This window comes from Aythya marila (assembly GCF_965140915.1).
Source record: "Aythya marila genome assembly, chromosome: 1".
In the NCBI taxonomy this organism is placed as follows: domain Eukaryota; kingdom Metazoa; phylum Chordata; class Aves; order Anseriformes; family Anatidae; genus Aythya; species Aythya marila.
This window is the reverse complement of record NC_139042.1, coordinates 200,398,963-200,418,539: the sequence shown is the minus strand read 5'-3', so window position 1 is coordinate 200,418,539 and position 19,577 is coordinate 200,398,963. Positions and strand designations below refer to the sequence as shown.

The 19,577-nt window shown below is 46.4% G+C and overlaps 1 protein-coding gene across 2 annotated transcripts in view; it reads right to left on the bottom strand.

The window, feature by feature from the left end:
* The window catches only part of FRMD4A (FERM domain containing 4A), a 356,582-nt gene that overhangs the window by 40,418 nt on the left and 296,587 nt on the right, over positions 1 to 19,577 (bottom strand). Inside the window, exons 8-11 of one of the 2 annotated variants that reach the window (XM_082754671.1) lie at positions 19,136 to 19,219; positions 12,804 to 12,869; positions 12,545 to 12,602; positions 10,668 to 10,754 (exon numbers count right to left, since the gene is read on the bottom strand). In XM_082754671.1, the coding sequence (XP_082610797.1) occupies positions 10,668 to 10,754; positions 12,545 to 12,602; positions 12,804 to 12,869; positions 19,136 to 19,219 (295 nt within the window). Of the gene's footprint in view, positions 1 to 10,667; positions 10,755 to 12,544; positions 12,603 to 12,803; positions 12,870 to 19,135; positions 19,220 to 19,577 lie in introns of those variants that run through there. The other variant, XM_082754670.1, reaches the window with a different exon arrangement.

Below are 19,577 nucleotides of genomic sequence, written 5' to 3'. Positions count from 1 at the left end.
GAAGAGAAGAGAAGAGAAGAGAAGAGAAGAGAAGAGAAGAGAAGAGAAGAGAAGAGAAGAGAAGAGAAGAGAAGAGAAGAGAAGAGAAGAGAAGAGAAGAGAAGAGAAAAGAGGAGAATCGCCCCTTTTCCCTCTTCCTCTGAGTCAGAGATTGCGCAGAGGGCTCTGATTCATCCCGACAATACGACTGGAACCAGAGCTATTGCTTGATTTTGCAAGACTGCTTCTCAACCTGCAAACATCCGAGGGGCAGCCCGGGGAATAAATGTTCCCTATTGGACCACATGTGCTGTTTCTGATGCTTTGGGGCGGCTATGGTGGGGAAAGCAGTACCAGAAATAGCTTTTTTTTTCTTTTTTCTTTTTTTTTTTTTTTCAAAGCTGGCAGCTTAGAGAAGGAGCCAGGGGAGGGACCTGAGCCCTCCAGGGTGCGTTGTGGGGAATTCAGGTGCAAGCTACAGGCATATTCTGGTTGCAAAACCCTTCCAAGAGGCCAGCAGGCTCGCCAGGCACCAGATGCTTGCGACTGGTTGCAAAGAGCTGCAGTCAAAGCCCTTCAGACGCAAGCTCCTTTTGTGGTTTGCTAGCTGCTCCCTAATTAAGCTGAGCCTGGAGGAGAGGAGGCCCGGGGATCTGCATCCACTCCAGCCTCGTGAGCCTGAAGAGGGTTTTTTTACCGCTTTTATTGACCGTGGGGATGACGCGGTGGAGTTTGCACCCAGCAGGAGGTAGGGGCAGTGCGAGAGCACGTGAAGAATGCCAGAGGCTCCTGAGGAAGGAGGGAAGGTGTTTGCTGAGTGAGCAGAGGGGAGCGTTTCTGGCTGGGTCCTCATGCCCTGGTGTGGGGAGCAGAGTTCGTCGGTAGCTGGTGGAAGGGATGGGACAGAGAGGGTTGTCGAAGGGCAGCCAAGGTGGTTGGTGCCCAGTGCCCTCTGGATTCTGCTTCCTAAAGAAAAATGCCCAAATAATAACACCTGGAGCAATGCTCAGGCTTCTCTGCCTCACGGTGAGGCAGGTTTCCTGATGCTGTCTTCTGCCTGCTGTGCCCAGAGAGCTGGATTTGGCGCTGGGCTGGGCACTGTGCACTGCTGGGGACACGGTGGGAACCAGCGGTCAAACACTAGGGCCGTGAGTAACCTGATTTATCTGGGAAGCTGGCCCAAATTTGAGCAGGAGGCTGGGCTAGAGACCTCCAATGGCCTCCTTGACCTGAATTTCTCTTTGTAAGCATCGAATGAATGACCTGCTGTGACTGCTGCTGGACTCACCGACCTACACGGCATCTCCCGGTCCTTCAAGTCTTTCGGCTTCGTAGATGATTAATGCCTCGTTAAGTCACCCTATGCAGAAGGAACAATCGTCCCTCTAAATCACCACCGTAGCACCTAGACTGAGCGCTCTGAAACCCTTCTAGGAAAGGCAGGGAAACAACGTGGCACGTTTCTAACAGCTCAAATGCAACCCTTTGCTCTCCTACGCTACGGGCAAGAGCCAACCCTGGAGGATTTCCTGGTCCTAAAACTGGTCCTAAACAATGAAACTAAACAATGGCAGCCTCTTCGCAGAACTTGCTTGAGTAAAGCTCCAAACTCCCAAGTCTTTTTTTTTTTTTTTTTTCTTCTCCAGTTTAAAGACAAAGCAAACAGCAACACAAAAAATTCCTCCTCGGGAATGTAATTCCCGCCTCCGAACAAAGCAGCAAGCACAATTCTAGGGTCTGAGTTATGCAGGAGGTCAGGGCGGAGGCTCTGAGCGGTCCCTCTCTGGCTTGAAGCTCTGTGGAAATCACAGCTCCAGCCAAGTCAATGGCAGTTTTTGTCCCAGCGATTTCAGCGGGGCCACGGTTTCCGGCCATGGATTTGTGTTCTGCCTCGAGCCAGTCCTGCTGCCATCAATCATACCTCTGTCAAACGAGCCGGAGTGAACGAGGAAGGGTTTGATCCACCACCTCGGCTCAAACAAACGGGATCTTGTTTCGCTGGCAGATTTACCAGCAGATTTCCACGGGCTGTCACCTCTGAATTAGCGTGACCCGGCGCTCGGGGTGCCCCCCGGGTCAGGAGATGAGGATGCTGCTGCACCATAACCCAGCCCTCCCTCCTGCCATGCTTCCCTTCATTCCCGTACTTCTATTAGTTTGGGGCATTTCTTTTTTTTTTCTCTTTTCTGGAACAAAAAAATAAAAGGTTTCCTTTGTGGTTTGATGTGGGGAAGCAACCCCACCAATGATCTTCCCAGAGGCTCGCTGTCCTCCCTTCCCCCAAGGAAGGAGGGAGCGGTTTGGCTAAGCAGGACTTTTGGTGGTCTGTCAGCAATCCCAGCTCACTATCTAATTACTTCTTCCCCTCAGGCTTTGGGACTCTTTTTTTTTTTTTTTTTTTTTTTTGGCCAAACCATTTCTGGTCCAACTCGAGATCCTTTTTGCTGCGTGCTGTTCTCATGGGACCACCCCACCAAACAATTCTGGCCTGAGCAAGCAGAAATGGCATCTTGGTCTATATAATCACCACTCCGCCTTCATTTCCATTCTGGAGAGATGATTCCCTATTAAATTTCAGAGTGGGTCATTGGCTCCGAGTGACAGCAAAGCATCAGATCTCAGAGCGAAGAGCTGTTATTTGGACAAAACATTATTTGCCTACATCACGTCACTTGATATTGGTGTCTATAGCTGTATACACCCCGGGAGATCAGACTTTGATCTTATAGCTGACCAAACCCACCTACACTGCACAGACATTTGGCAGATGCTGTTAGATGTTGTGCTGCTGTCACCATGCTGAGTGCATCTTGATCAATACATCTGTAGAGAACTTTTCTTACCGATTCTTATATTTTTTTCCCTCCCTTTTTTCTCCTCTACGTGCACATCCAAGTGACTTTCTGACACACTGTTCTATGTCTCGCATAAAGGATGCCCAAGCTATTGCCCAGGAGCCAGCTATGGCTCACTCCAATGATTTATGCCACTCTCTTATCTGAAGATCCCCGTGCTTTCTCCAGCTAAAGGGGATTGGGCTAGATGATTGAGGACTAAGGGATTGGGCTAGATGATCTTTCAAGGTCCCTTCCAATCCCTAACATTTTGTAAAGCACATCCACCTTGGAACCCCAACACAGGAACACCCATCCCCACCCCCTGCCCAGTCATGGGATGATGATGCACAAACCGATTGGATTGTGTGCCTGAAAATACACCTGCCATGCAGGGTTTCTGCTTATAGGGTCCTACAACAGCAGGAATCCCATACACATGGCAAAGTGCTGCCACGCGTGACCTTCTGAGCCTCCTGCCCAGGCCACTCACTTCAAGACGCTTCAGATTTGCAGCCACTGAACTCCTGCCTGGCTTCAAGAGATGTCCAGACCTTTGGAGCAGCAAGTCCTGGTGAGCTGAGACAGCATTTGGGAAGGGTGAGGAGCCTGCTGCCACTTCAGAGCCAAGCACGAGTGCTTGAGGAAGCCCTGGTCTCGCTCCAGATCTCTTCCCTAACTCCAGGGTGCTGAGCTCCAATTTGTTTCACCTCGTGCTGTCAGAGTGATTTGTCTTCACATCTTGTTGAAGCTCCTGCTGTGAGCTGCAGAATCATTTAAGACTTGGCGGCTGCTTTAGTAGGGAAATACCCTTTAAGACGTGAATATGACACTTAGAGCAAGTGGATTTTACTTTGATGGGTACTCCTGTATTTTGTGAATGTGGATTCTTGCAGCAAACCCTGGGATTTTATGCCTGACGGTATCACCACATACACCGAACCACCAAAATAGTGCCGGCTTGCTTATAAGACAGCAGTGCCCCAGGCTATGTGTTTGTGCTTACAAGCATTATAGGTGATGGAGGAACCCATCTACATCGATAAAGGAAACTGAGCATGACTGTTGTATGACTGGCTAGCACATTTTTAGAAGTCACTTTACCTAATCAGTCTCCTTAGCCACAACCTCCTTAGCTGTCTGAGATCAGCCCTGTTTGGGAGAGACACTGAACCAAAATTTTACTAGCTTATGTATGAGAAGAAGTGGTGCTTATGTACCTTATAGTTAATTCATCCTGATTCAGCCACGGCAAATTCCATGGAGCCAACTCTTTCTGTCTTGTCCTGAGCTGTGAAGTCCTCGTCTCACTCCACAAAGTCGTTGTGTAGGTGAATGATAGTTTCTTTCTCTGGTCACTGTGATTTATACCCAGCTCCTACAGCTGTGCTGGTGGTGCTGACTGTGGGCTGGATGGTGAATGGGACTGGGAACTGCTCAAGGTTAAAAGTGGCTGCTCTTTTTTGGCTGGGTTACGCTGAGCCCTGATCACTTTGCTGGAGCAGTTTCCTTCTCTGGGCTGGGATGGGATAGGAGAGTGGTGAAGGCCACTGAAGCTGGTACTGCTGCCAGAAGTATTCACTAAATCACAGCCTAGTGCCACGTCCAGCCAAACCCTGTGGAAATTCTCCATCTTGGGGACAAAATCCTGCTTCCCAGCTCAATGCACTTTGATCCGATTTATTCATCTCCCAGCCATCTTGGCAATTTTTTGGCCCAGTGGGGTGCAGTGGCAAGGCTGAGTGGGGTGCTGAGGACAAGTAGAGGAAGAAAGCAAAAAGGAGAAAAGCCTGGTGCTGGGTGGTGGGCACTCCAAACTGAAGCAAGCAGCCTCCAAATAGGTGCTACTGAGGACACGTTTCAGCAGGGAAAGGCCTTAAACTATGGGTGCTCTTCGGTGGCCACAGGTCTGGGTCTTAGATGTTGATACAAAAGGAAATGGGGTGAGCAACCTCCCCCACTAGAAGGACCAGCAGGGTGAGGAACCTCACTTTGTGTCTGTCTCCCTCCTCCAGTGCACCGCATTTCCAAGCACTAAACCAAGACTGAATTACTGCACTATAAAACGAGCTGAACCTGCCGTGACCTGAAGACTGGTTCAGTTTACAGCCGAGTCCATAATCCAAAAAGCATGAAGGATCAGCCAAGGGAAGAGAAATAAAACCGTTGAGCAGAAGGAGTCAGCAGGTAGTCCTTAACAGCCAGCTAATCACGGTGAATAATTTATTACAGCGATGCCACTGAGACTCCACTAGCTTTTAAGCCAGCATTTCCTGGAAGTGTTTTCTGCTCCTCTTGCATCACTTGTAAATTTTAAATATTTTATCCCTGTCTGCTGTGCAAAGATGATTGCAAATGTCTTAGGAAATAAAGCTGTTCTAAGAAAGGCCCAATTAGCCACGAGGACGATACGCTGTGTCCGACCCCAGCTGGTTGTGGGTGTGCTAGAGAAAGGCCATTCTTTTCTCCATACACCCCGTGGCATGCCAGTGAGAGGAGTGCTACACGTGCTCCATGCCTCTGACAACAGAAAGCAACTCGCTGCCAAATCAAACACCCTCCGTGAGTGTGAGGGTTGATGGCACCTCTCAAAATCCTGCCTGAATATTACCAATTCTGCGTTGTAACTCCGGATAGAGGGGTCGCCCACCCCCACCCCCAGTCTTACCTTTAACCCTTCTATGCTCTTTATCTTTAATGCTTCACATGGCAAGGATTTAGGCAAGTGAATTGGGCTCCCTTTAACTTATTTGAAACGTTTCTTTCACCTTTTTGGCTGTTCTGATGGTGTTTTCCGATCAGCCAGGATAGGGACCAATTTGTCAGCTTCCTCCTCCCCAGCATTCATTAGTTTCTCTAAATTTCACATCAAGCCCTACTTTGTGTTTTTTTTTTTAAGTTACTGGCCTGTCATTCCTTCACCACAGGAAGCACAAGTTTAACCACTCCATCAATGAAATTACTGACTTGACAGTGCTTCATTATGCCCTAAAGCGGAGAGGATCGCTATTTGTTCTGCAATAAAAAGGCTCTTAATTAGGCTGTTGCTCCTCCTGTGTAAATATCTCATTTTGCCTCTGGAACTGGGAAAGTTCACTCTGTCTCTTGCTGTTTGGAAAAGGCCAAGTGACATCACGCAGCAATCTTTCACTTGCTGGACAAAATTAACGTGCTGATTATTTTGTTCCTGCTGGTGACGAGCAGGTGATTTGTCTTCAATCAGACCCATCGAGTACTGATTTTGCCCGTGCTTTGTGTTGCTTGGCAGGATGGCTCCAACTCAGCTCTTCTTTTCACATGTGTAAATCAAGCTCTCACTGTTGTTTTGGATTTCCAACAAACACTGCATATTAAATTCTTCTACAATGAGAGTCCATCGTTTTGTGGTGACATTGCGGCAAGGGATAAAGTATTTTCACAGCATGCTTAGTTTGATCTCAGAGAAAGGATAATGCGGGGAAGAAATGGCAGAAATGGATGTCTGGCTGTCACAGGGGAAATTTTTGTCAAGCTATATCTGAATTTTGGGATGCCCCACATTTTATCTCATTTCCAAAACTATTCTTTTTGGATTCTCTTCAGTCCACCAGAGAATGAGAACACTGATAATGTTTATGAGCCTGAAAAAAAAAGGCTCACCCTAAGTTTCTTAGCCACTAGCTTCTGGTGAAAGAAAATCAGATAACACCACAGAGTGGTATATCTTTCAGGGCAACCAAACCGTACCAGGCTCTCTTTAAGGTCATTTTATTTTTGGTGGTAAGTTAAACAATTTATCTGTCCGTTTGTTGGAAGTCCTTTGGCTGACTTTGTTCATCACTCATTCTTCAGCTTCAAGTTAATTGTTTACTAACTGCTAAGCTTGTGTGCACTGAAAGATGCCTTTGGGCTCTAATGGCAGTGCCAATATCCCCCTAGAACAACAGAGACGTGCCTGGTGCTACTGCAGCTGCTGGAACATGCAGATCTCACAGCTACAGGCTACAGCGCTGCTGCTTCATGCACGGGTCTCTCGGGATGGAGTGGAGTTATGTTCCTACCTGCTGATTAAAATGAACCAACACACCTGGACAATATAGCCGCAGAGAGGCTTATTCTTGCTGAAAACCTGGCTCCAAAGAATTTGCTTTGGTTTATCATGAATTTTGGAAGGTGCTGGCCCAAGATGGTGGGTCTTGAGCCCAACAGGACAGTGACTCCTTTGTGATGTGCTTTTCCAAGGCACACCAGGATTGAAGGGCCCTTTCCCTTCACAAGGAAGAGTTTGTAGAAGCTACGCCTTCACCAATATAGAAGGAGATAGACTCTATCCATCCCAGAAGCTGTGCACTGCTGCTACAAAAATGACCCAAGTTCTGCAAGCCACTGGTGAACTTCTAGCATGCCTCGACATCCTGGAGGATGTGCAGGACAACATCTAGCAGGACATTCTCTAGCAGGACAGAAGCCATCTTTCCATATTCTCTTTTTCAGCTGCAGTGATGGATTTTGTTACGTGTACTCACATGAGACTGAAACTTTTGTGTTTATTTAGCACCTAAGAACGAACTGCTGTCTGATCGTAACTGCTATGGACCAAACCTGTGTTTAAACAGTGAGCATTTCAGAGGCAGCCTTTGGCAGGGCTTACTGAGTCTGGGAGCTAGCCCCTGGATGTACAGGGAGAACGATATGCCTCGAAGTGATGGCTTTGGTTAGCTTTGGGGCTTCCACAGATCGAGGCAGGAGGGAACATAAAAATAGAAGCTCAGAGTCCCATTAGGCTCTGCAGCCCAGCACAAGCTGCATTCCAGTTTAATGGCCCTGCATTCCTGCCTGAACCACCTCCAACTAGGTGCCAGATACCCATCTCAGCTGCACCCCCAGTAATGCTGGAGGACTTCTGCCTCTGCTGCCAGCAAGATCAGGTTCTGGCCCCACGTCAGCCCCAATTCTCCTCTCCAGACTCATCCAACTCGCTGACAAACCCAGTTAGCTTTCTGGAGACACGTGGCTGGTTTACTTCAGCAATTTAATAAAAACATGGTTTTGACTGCCTGCTAATGGGATCGCCTGAGCTAGGCTCAGCTGCTTAGTGTGGGTTACAGTTTTACTTGCAAACACAGTAAGCATGGAAATCTATCTCGGATGACATCATAGGAAAACATTACCAGCTCCCTTAGAAGACAAGCAAGGTTTTTGCATGCATTTTATATAAATGCCTTGATTTCAGCTGGTTTCTCGCTACAATTTTCTGCTTGTGTTTCTTCCAAGGCAGATTTATTTTTCCGTTGCATTTTTTTTTCAGTTTGTTTCTGGTGTTGGCAATGTGAGGGGATGAAACGATAAATATCAGAAAAGACACAATCTACTCCCTCCTCCCCTCTAATTTTACCTTGCAGAAAAGTTCATCAAAGCTCGCCCCTCCCTTTTGCACAGCAGAGACTGGAACCAGCCCATTCTGGTGCAGTGAAATGAACCAGATCCTGTGGTAGGCTCCCAGATACCAGGGTTATCAAGTGCAATTTTACAATTTAATTACCAGGGAATTAAACACTGCACTTCACTGAGGCTGTTGGGTTGCTCTTGCCAGAGGGTTTTACCACCTGTGTGGGGTAAGAAGTCTTGGTCTTCTGAGGGTAACAGCACACAACAGTGAAATTTTGAAGCCTTAGCTACTCTGTATATGTCCAGTCCCTGCTTTAGTCTGTGCATTTGGGAATACCCCGACCAACAGATGGGGTTTGAGAGCATCATCATCATCGTCATCTAGGCTGCCTCTTCACTGCTGTTGTCTCTGGATTGTGGCAATGAACAAACTTGAGCCTGGAAATTCCTACTCTCCCCTCCCACCCAACCTTCCCTCTCTCACTTATGACCACTTCTGCTAAGCTGCAGAAATTCTCAGTGGTTTACACGTCAGGCGGCGTTAATGTTTGTAGTTTCCTGGATTTCAAACATAATTTGCTGAGAAAAAAAAAAAATCTGAATAAAGAGAAACCCCCTAGCTTTTAGGATTATGCTTGGAGAAAAAGGGTGGGAGATGCCCATGGTCTTTCTGATTCTAGAGGCAATGGGAGAGCTAGAGGCAGGTTACGGGGGACACAGAGAGCACAACGAAGATGCTTTCAAGCTCTAAAACTGGTGCTACAGATCAGATCACCATGTGCAGCTGAGAAAAAAGTAGAGAAGCCAAGAAAGGAGACTTGACTCTTAGGTGGAAATGGATGTCTTATCTCTTGAAGTTGGAGTACCGAGCCTCATTTCTTCTTTCTTCTGATGCTCTCCCCTAACGCTCTCATCCCATCAGGGCTGAAAAAAAAAAGGCTATAGCTTCTGGATGGTTGAGTCCTACCATGGCAAGGCACTGTTTTCCTCCAAAGTAATGTTTCTGCCACTAAGACTGACCTCTGAAGGTGTGTCTTAAGGACATATCTTCCCCAGGGGGTTGGCACTGTTGGAGATGTGTGGGTGCAAACACCTCGTCTAGGCACGTTTTAAATTATCACGTGTGAGTACAACTTGCCCTGCAGGTAATGATTGATCCCAAACAGATATGTCTTTTAGAGCACAGATGCTCTGTAAAGATCCCCTTCCTCCCCTCATCCTCATTCACTCCTTCAGTGAGTAAAAAGCCCCATGAACAGCCTTCAGTGAACAAAAGGCCAGTCAAAGAGCCTACCACCTCCTGCTGCCTCCTTAGCAGTTATTTTTTCTACTAAAACCTTGCTTTTAGTTTATTTTAACAGAAGGTGCTATCCTTGAGGACCAGGCAATGTATGACTTGAATGTGATCAGAGGAGGGAAAAGAAAGGGAAGGGGACACCTTGGCACAGAGACGACACAAAGAGAAATGCAGTGTGTTAATTCAGCATTTTGATCTCCAGAAGAGCTGCCTGGGTGCTCCGAACCTTCCAGTTCTGAGACCTTGCCTCCTGACATCCCCACGGGTTTGCAATACAACAAATACTGTTGCTGATAGACTGTCCATACCAGCCTGCAGAGATGAGCTTTTTTTGTACTGGACTGCATCCTATGTAGCAATATCAGAGCACATGGGTCTGCCTGGCTGGATGAGCTCAGGAGACCAAAACCATTCTCCTCCCTAATGAACAGGATATTTGGCAGCTGGATTTCTCAAAAGATGCCTTGAAAGTCTCACTAAAAATAGCAACAAGGAGACCGGAACAGCCAGTCATCAATGACTAAGCACTAGTTTTATGATCAGATCTTCATGCGCTCTGCCTTGATTTGTGAACTGTCTCAAAGTAAAGTTCCTAAACAAATCGGATACTGGACAGAAACCTTTTAATGCATTTTCTTTAGGCACGTGATGAAAGTCTTCTTGCCCTATTAGCTTGACATTAACTCTTCAGCTGGTAAAAGCATTGCTTGTCAAATGTAATGCTACTCTGGGGAGAACCAGATCTTTTCTTGTTGTAATACATGGAAGAAGCTTTCCTGTCTCAACTCCCCTCTCCCTCTCTCAGACTATTTATAGCTTGACAACAGGCTATTAGAAGGTGCTTAGGTCAGCTGAGCACCTTCAGTCCCACCACAGTTAGTGGGCTGAAAGGTCTGCAGAACCCTAGAGCACCAGTCCTACTGTTCCCATTTCTGTCTTACGAACCACACTAGAAAGAAGCATAAGGCACAGGATTCGATGTCACTTATTGTCCCCCCATACCACAGCATTTAATGAGTGAAGAGCTCCTTTTATCCGTTGATTCTCTGCAGATATTCAAAGTTTGGGAGAAACTTCACATCCTTCAAAATCACACGAATCAATGCCAGCACTTGCCATACATCACACCCTCAATTCAAGCTATAACATGAGAGGCAAGCCCAGACCTTAACAGAAAAGTAAACACTTACCTTTCTTGGTTTCACTTTGTCGTGGTAGTCGTATTGAAAAATTCCTTTGTAGCTAAGTCCTAACCACCAAGGAATTCCCTGCTTGTCCTGAAAGAAAAAAAAATAGAGTTAAACTGAATGGGAAGAGGAAATGCTGGAGATTTCCTGGGTTGTATTTCAAGGTAAATATTTGTTTCTAAGCAATGTCCTTGAATGTCATGGGTGCCATTAAATGGCCCTGGCTGAATTACCTCAAGTCGCAAAGCTCCTCAGTGTTAAAGAGAGATCTTTTTCATTTTTAGCTATGACATCGAAAACCATTTAGAATGCATCACCTGCGATCGAGTTACTCAAAATGTTGCCAGGGGAGGTTTGGCATTAGTCCCTCGTGCAGTGGTACATCCTCTTTCTCTACCATGTAAATTATTCAGTCTGAACACTCAGAGATCGGAGAGGAAGGAAAGAGAATCAGCCAGCTGACTTGAATTATGTGGAGGGATTTTAGCATTAATCTTGAAAATGAAGCAGTAATGGGATCTGAGAGCTACCAAGTGATAAGGTCTGACAGGCTTGGACCCAACTGCTTTGTGTCTGAGTGCGCAATAAAATGGCCTTGTGGAGTAATGGCTGATATCTGATACTAGCCCCTTAGCAATTTACTGAACTGGAGTCCTCAATGAAATTACATCTGTTCTGTTAATGCGATAAAGAAAGGCAGGGTAAAACCCAGCTAAACCAAACCCCCCACATCAAGCAGAAGCAAAACCTATTATGTGCAATATTTGTTGCCTCACTGATGCTCACTGGCATCTACTGATCATGGAGAGTTCACTGGAACAGCTCTCAAGAGCTTGCAGGCTTGGACATGCAGCCCGATCCATCCGATCTTGCTTGGTCTGGAGTAGTCCAAGAGATGCAGAGGGTATTGGAGTGATCCTAGCCTCTGGTAAAAGATGAGGCTAACGTGTTTCACAAAATTCCTTGCACATTAGCAGGAACAGACCAGGAAAGCACATCTCCCTGAGACAGGTACTGTCAGATCGTTGTGTTTTTATGGTAGCCCACGTGTGGGAGATGTATGCAAAGCCCCTATGATCCGTGCAGAGAGATAATGATGAAGCACAGCAAAACTTCAGGGGTGATAAATGGGGGAATACGCTGTGGAGGGTGTGGATCTAGCTTTCTCTATATTCTTATTGATTTCTCTACTTAAGAAAAATAATAACTCTTCACAGCTGGTCAGGCAGGGAAGCAGTGATAGTAGTATGAGACTGGAAAATTTGGTGATAAATCACTAAACAAAAGAAATAAGGAATTTCAGGAATAGCTGCACGAAATTCACACAGTTAGAAGCAGAGAATGATTTTGTGTGTGGAGGGGTACAACACACCATCCCTAGAATACGCTCTAGTGTTTTGGCATTAAAAGGGTGTACTCCATCTGTATCCATCTTCTATCTCAAGTGAAGGGAGCTGGTGTCTGCAGATTATGGCTGGCCCTAGTTAGTTGCTCTTGGATGTGCGGGTTAGGAAAAATCTGACCTTGTGGAACTACGAAAAGGAGTGGAACACTGAGCCTGCCAGCAGAGTGGCTGCTGGTCCCTTTGGTGCTGGTTCACTGGCATCACCAGAGCTTGCTGCTGCCTGTGAGCTGAACATCTCTAGCACAACAGAAAGACTGCGAGAGTTTTATCTTGAAGAACAGGATTTTCCTCTGGGGAGCTATATTTACCAAACATTCACTACTCACTTGAAGTAAGTTTATCCTACTACAGGAAGCGAAACAAGACTTTAGCAATAGGCATTGTACTCTGAAAGCAGGATGGTTATTTGCACCTCTCCCCCTTCCTCTCCACAGTCAGTTTAATTCAATAAATAAACCTCATTTGTAGCACGTACCTTTACTGCGTAATAATGCACTCCATATGTTGGGAGGGATTCTACAATGCTCATGTAACTGCAAAACAACACATAAGAGAAGAACGTGTCTGAGAAGCTGAGAGAATGATCTGAAGTGCTTAAATAAGAAGTAAGTAACTACTTAAAAAATAAAGCATTAGATGAGATTTGAGGCATAGTTACATATTGGTTTTACAGGCCAGTATATACATTTCCTGATAAAACAAAGGTCACCAGAAGTTGCTTTTATTTCACTTACTTTACAATTGCTTGACCTCTTGTCTGACCGTTTAGTTTCTTGTAATGTTCAATGACTCGGTCCTCACTGGAAAGGAAGAAATGAGATGTTACATTTAAAGGCAGTATCATGACTTACTCACAAACACGCTATCTATTTGTAGATACTTTTCCCTCTCCACGTTACTCTCCTTATCTACAAATGGTGCCTACAGTGTTGTAGAGCATGGCAAAGAGATGTTTGCTGCTCAAGCTTTACCCTAGCTGGTGCAACTTCTTTCCAAGCCCACCGAGTTCTCTTAGTGAGCAAAGCTTTCTGAAATTGGTGGCCACTAATAGCCCTAAACTCCACAGATTAGTCCTCACTGCAGCTACACAAAACCATCTCCAGGAGAGCTAGTGGCAGTACTGTGAGACATCTCCCTCAGCAAGGAGTTAAATTCCCAATGTACACGGAGGCAACGTCTGTGGCAGGGAATGTGTCCAAGCCACTCAAAGTTGGGTCCCTTTACTGTTAAAATATCGATGTGCCTTTGCATATTTCTTGGTTATATTAACTTGCATTCCCTCAGGCAACGCTTGGCCATGTGCTGGCAGTTAGCATGGGTCAGGACCCATTCCCAGTGCTGCTTTGGAGACTAAGAGAGTTTCATGGCACAGAAGAAGGGCATTCTGTGCCAGCAGAGAACAGTTCTACATGTGTTTGATAAATTCATGCTGAGACATTCACCTCTACACAGTAGAGATGCAAGACCCAAGAGCAGGTCAGCACACCCCAGATGACAGAGACATCTCTACGCTCACCTTTAAGGAATCTCATTCCTGTTCTCTGGTGAATGATCCCAGAACCGGAGCGATTGGATGCTTTCAATCATGTGTCAGCAAGGTGACAGCATGGCAAAGCATAAGCCAACGTCCTCCTTTCAAAGGCTCATGGTTCTCTCTTTTGATTTTAATAGCATTCTGCTTCATCTACAGCCATGCAACTCATGACAGCCTACAGGTTTGGTACTTTCAGGCTAGTCTGACTTTGGATCTTTAATTTCCAGCAGTGTGATGCCCACAGGACCAGCTCTGCTCCATCGGCATGGCAGAATGCCCAAGTCCTCATTCCTAAACCCGATCTCTCGCTCCTCATCTTGTCACTTCAAGAACAAGGAGTCTGTTGAGCCTCCCGGAGGTACATTACAGAACTTGCTAGGGCAAGAGGAAGGAAACCTGAACTGCCTACATGTCACCTTTCTGCCCTCCCCACCTTGCAGGGCACAAGCTTCCAGTGGCATTGGGTGGCCAGCTAATGCCATCATGCTGCGTGTAGTTTAGGTCAATGAGAATGAGCATTGCTCCTTCCCTGCATTTCCTAGGTCTTGCTGGACCTTTAAGGGCAACCACACGGTTCTCCACGATGTGGTGATCCTTCCCCAGGCAGAACTGAAGCTGTTTTTGCTGAGTAGACCCTCAGAATAATTTTAATGCTTAGAAAATACCCGTAAGGAAATTCAGCAGCTATGAAACCATATCCAGCCCGCTGATCCGAGCAAGTTCCACAGATGTTCTGGGCGTGCACATGAAGGCAGAGCCCAGCTCTCCTGCTACAATTATCATAAACAGGATTACTTTTGGAGAAGTAACTGAATTACATGAGTGTTCAGGACTGGAAGATCTCCAAACCCCATCATTTTTAATAAAAAAGATGGACAGAGAGGGCTTACAGCCCTTCGAAATTACCTCGTAAACCCACAATTACATGGGGATGCAATTCCTCTCTGTCTCAGACAGGAACAAACCAGGAGTGACTTCTCAGAAACCAGTGGAGTTTCTCCAGCAGAAAATGCTCTTAGCTTTGGTTTCTGCTCTGGGAATTTATCAGAGAGGTCGAGCTCTGATATCGGTGCTGCTCAAGGAAAGGAGAGGGGCACCCGCCTGCTGTTACCTCATGTGATTCTGGGTGGGCTCTGCTTTCTCACAGATGATTATTCTAAGGTTCTGGATATGTTCCTAAACCATACTCCTCTGGAAGTATAGGGACGTCAATTAATGGCCCATTTCCTTCAAAAGGATAGACTGGATGTCAGGGAGCCCTCCTGAGCAGCTCCCTGAGCAGAATTATGTTCTCAAACCATACCAAAAGACGTGGGATAGTCCAGACTCTTCTGTTTCCCTACAGAAATACAGGCAACACTCCCTGTGCCTCCACTGCCCTGTTGGGATACTGATGATGTTCCTTTCTGCTGCATAATGTTTTGAGGTCTACAGGTGCTAAATGCCAGATGAGCATTATTCTCATTTCTACTTTCTTCTGGACAATAAATGAATAAATAAATAAAATAAAGCCTGAACTATCAACTGGGGCATGAATATGGGGATATACTGCCTCCTGCCTTTCTATAGCACTGAGTTAGTCCCATTGGGAAGAAAGACAGGGGTGCTCCAGAGCACAATTCACGCAGTCTGTTTGGATGGGAGGGGGTTATTATTATCATCACTTCTCCCCACTGACAGTAAAGGGCCACTTGTTGAGCTGGAGACGTCTGCACCGAAGAAATGTTCGTGCTCAGATGAATCCCACCCTAGCTGCCCGCCAGACGCTCCTCAGATAGTTCCTTGGGCTCCTTTTTCATCCCCGCAGCCCTGTGCAAGGACGATCGTGCAGTCCGGAGGTCACTTTCTGCCTCCAGCTCTGGGGTGGAGGGGCAAACCCAGCATGTGCCAGGGAAAACAAGCAAAATCATTCACGGGTCAGAACAGAGCATTAACAGAGCTTATAAGACCCTCTCCTCTATCGTTTCAGCTGCTCATCTCCGAGCAGCTGCCGTGCTGCTATTGACAGCTGGGAGAGAGCTGGGAGGCTGCCTGGACCACCAGCTGATATCTCCTCCTGCCCAGCTCTGGCTGGTTGCTGTGCCAGAGACACAGAAACTCATTCAGAGCTCATGTGGAGGCATGGGGGAGGCGGGAGCACTACTGTCTGCTTGTCAGCTCATAAAACGTTCCCCCCCGAGCTCCGAAAATTAATACTTGGATGATATCCTGCAGCAGATAACTCTGATAAAGATATTTAGAACTACCAACAAATCCCTTCTGTCCCAGCAGCCTACAGAACTGGGCAGCAGGAAATCTGCAAGCAAATGCAGGGCCAGAGTTTCTTATCACCAGATCCAGTTTTTCAAAGGTATTCGCTTCTCCCCTCTCTCCTCAGCACATTGAGCTGTTTATTTTAAACATTGCTGTACCTTACTGTTACTCTGTCTGCAACCTGATTTGTCCATTTTGATGATATTCTCAAAGTTACTTACAATATCTCTGTTTGCAATGATTTGTGCAGTCAAATACTGCCCCACTGAACCCAGCAGAGCATTTCTTGTGCCAGTGGGACCAAGAGGATGATCAGAGCCTGGGGTCTGTATTGTTCAAGAGGAACTCGTGATTTCCAGTTGATATTTTCAGTGTTAGATTTTTTGGGAATGCTGATGGTTGCTAAAAACAAGTTTGCACTCAGGCTGTTGGGAGCCAGAAGTCTGGCTTCCCCCTGCTTAGTTGAAAATCCACTTCTAGCATCCACTTTTGTGCCATCATCTCTGCTCTTGTGTTCTTACTGGCAGTTTGGTACTGAGCTGGCTTGCTGGGGAGGATCTGGATTGAGATAAAATGCAATGAAAATGGCTGCAAAGGAGCACTGGGAGCTAACACACTTTCTAAACATTCTCTCCAGTCTCACCGTGACTAGTTTTGCATCTAAAATAATAAATCCTGTGAGCTCTTTCCACGCATGGGCAAGAGAAATCAAAACTCAGGGCCTCAGTTCCTGGACTGTGTGGGAGGACCAGAAGCTCAGCTTTCATTTAAAAGTAAAACAACACAAAAAAAAAAAGAAACCACCCTTCTTGCTTCAATCAGCGATGCTATGGAGACGCTTGAGAACAAGCTGTGGAACTGATTCGTCTTAATCTACAGAGAGCTGGAAACAGCAACTCCGTGCCACACAAATTACAGCCTTCATCTTTGTTGTGATGTCTGCAAATCCCCAAGGAGAGGTTACAGTGGCGAGGCCTGCAGCAAGGGTGTGTAACCTGCAGACTCCAGGAGGGAGGAGCTGGGGGCCACAGGCTGTCTTCCTCCAGACCTCACTGCAGTGAAGAGTCCAGGACTCATCCTGCTGCTCTTATTACACTCGATAGGAGCAACAGGTGATGCTTTTTCATGGTGTGACAGAAATGAAATTATTTCTTGCAGTTCTAGGCCAGTAACTTGCTGAAAGTATTGCAGTATCTACCTGAACATCTGTATTATCACCTCTTGGTCCATTTCAGACAATTTTTTGATGCAGTTGTAAATACAGTACAGGGTTCTTTGGTAGGTTTGTTTTAAACTAGAACAATCAGTTGTCCAACCCTTGACATTTTAAATGCTCCTTTCTGGAGCTGGAAATTCACTTGCTATTGCTTTGTCCTAATACTGAAGAACTGGAGCATAAAACTGTATATAGAAAGGGACAGGATAAAATCTGTATCTGGTACGCAATCTGTGTGAGATGCAAAAGAGAAGGGATAGGGTAACTACGTTTTTTAAAACGTTGTCCTCTTAGATCACTGAAGTTTGAGCTTTTTGTCTGGTTCACCAGCAGCCTCTTCTTGAGAGCATTCAGCATTTCAGGAGGGTGTTTATGAAAAAGCCCCCATTAAAAAATAATGAGCTACTGGCACATAACAGCTCCCTGCGACCTGGCCACTGAAGTGAAATCACAAGGGAGTCACAGGACTGTAGCCACTGGTTTTATTACCCCCTTGGAGACAGCCAGCTTCCCAACCTGCGACCTGCTCTGAGTCACAGGGGAACTCCCCCAGAATTAAGCTGCTAAAAGTGCTGTAGCCCATGTATAACCACGAATACTCACATCCTGAGCGTGAGGTTTTCACATGGCTCTTCTTGCTCCAGGTTGCCCAAACCGAAGGAGGGGATGGAGGCAGTCCCAGACCTCACTGGGATTTCCCAGCAGAAGCCTCTAATGTAAATGTTCTGACTAACTCCTGCTGACAGCGGGGGCAGACACGTCCTGATGGGCAGACGGAGCCTCACAGGCTGCCTGGGTTGTCACTGCTTTCCTCTATACAGATGTTATCACAGGCAGCCGAAATAAAGCCTACGTGGGCACTTTATTAAGACCTCACTCTGTGTTGCTGCTGGAGGGTCGGATTTGCCTTCTTCCCTGTCTGTGGTTCCTCTGGTGGTGGCTTTTAGCTTGAGCTACCTGCCTGTCAGTCAGACCAGGCCACAGATGTGGCTGGAAATGGACTGGTTTTTAATTTGTTTGTGATTCGGGAAGTATTAGTATGTGAAAAAATGAAGGAGATGCTCGAAAGAGGGAGATCATTCTGCCTCCAGACTGTGGTGATCCACATCTTTTGTATAAATGTCCCTAACCTCAGCCTGGGACTCTGGCTGTCTCCTGATGTGCTCAGAAGATGATTGGGACCTCACAGACTGGTTTGTCTGTGGCCTGACACTAGGTACAGCTGTCTGCTGTTGTAGCCATGCTACGAAAAGCGAACGGACTTCCTGGCAAAGTAAGAACTGAACTCTTCCCCTGCCATCCTCAGATTACCAAGATGCAGGAATTAAAAGAGGAGCTGATAAAGAAGTTCACTCCCACCCTCAGGCTCAGAGCCTAATGCTTTAAAGACAAACATGAAAGGGGAACAAACAGAAAAATCAAGTGAAAGCATCTCCCTCTTAATGAAGAGTGTTTCCCCAAATTCTTTCCTATTTGCACAGATAAAAGGGCTGGGCGGGGTGGTACAGAAGCTATCTGTGGGGCGTACAAAACTTAATTATGGCCTTTCTCCTACCCTGCATTCTGTTTCCAGTGCAATAAAAACTAAAGTTACGAGGCTCTACCTCTGACCATCACCTAGGTCACTAAGAGGAGGAATAATTTCCTTTTCGTTCAGCTGTGCCACACAGAAAGGGCTTGCAAGATGAAGCTCAGTCACTCAAAACCAATAAAGTGCAGAGCAAAACATTGACATGACAAGCTGTGGTCACGCTTTCTTTGGACAGATATAAAGTGCAGGAAAAGGGAACGGCACATTAGGTCCCCTGCTTTCATTTTGCGTGCTTACGGTGAATTTTCTGGCCAGGCATTAGGGCAGACATTTGGCACATGGGGAAACCGAGGCTCAGGGTGATAGATTGACGTGGGCTGAATCACATGGTGAGTTGGTGGCAGAGCCAGAGCTAGGAGATGGGAATTCCTGCATCCCTGCTTCACCCTCAGATCACTAATTGCTGTAGCCAGGCCCTGGATGAGACACTCCAAAGCAGTGATATGTTAAACAAAACAGAGTGATACGTTACCAGTAAGCAAGGGAAGGATGCTCCTTCAGCGCCGGTGTTGGAAGGGCTGGCAGCTTCTTTAATTCATTCCTTACAACTTCATTGCTGAAAGAGAGTTCAAAAGGAGGATCAGGCTACAAGAAAACAACCACAATATTTGATATGACCTGACCTAGCTGGCAGGCTGCTGCAGCTCTACATCTGTTCCTCCTTAACAAAAAGCAATGGGGTTTCCTTTCTCTTCTCTCTTTATTTGTTTTATGGCAGACCAGTTAACTTTTCCCTCTATTATCAGAATTGGAGAGAAGCTGTCCCAGATGGTTAAGCTGAAGCTCTGGGCTCACTAGTCACCATGTCACATTGCGTCGAGCAGGGTTCAACACGTTCACATAGAGAAAAGAATAAGGGGAAGAGAAAAAAAAAAAAAAAAAAGAGATGCTTTCAGCTGCAGAAAAGCACCTTT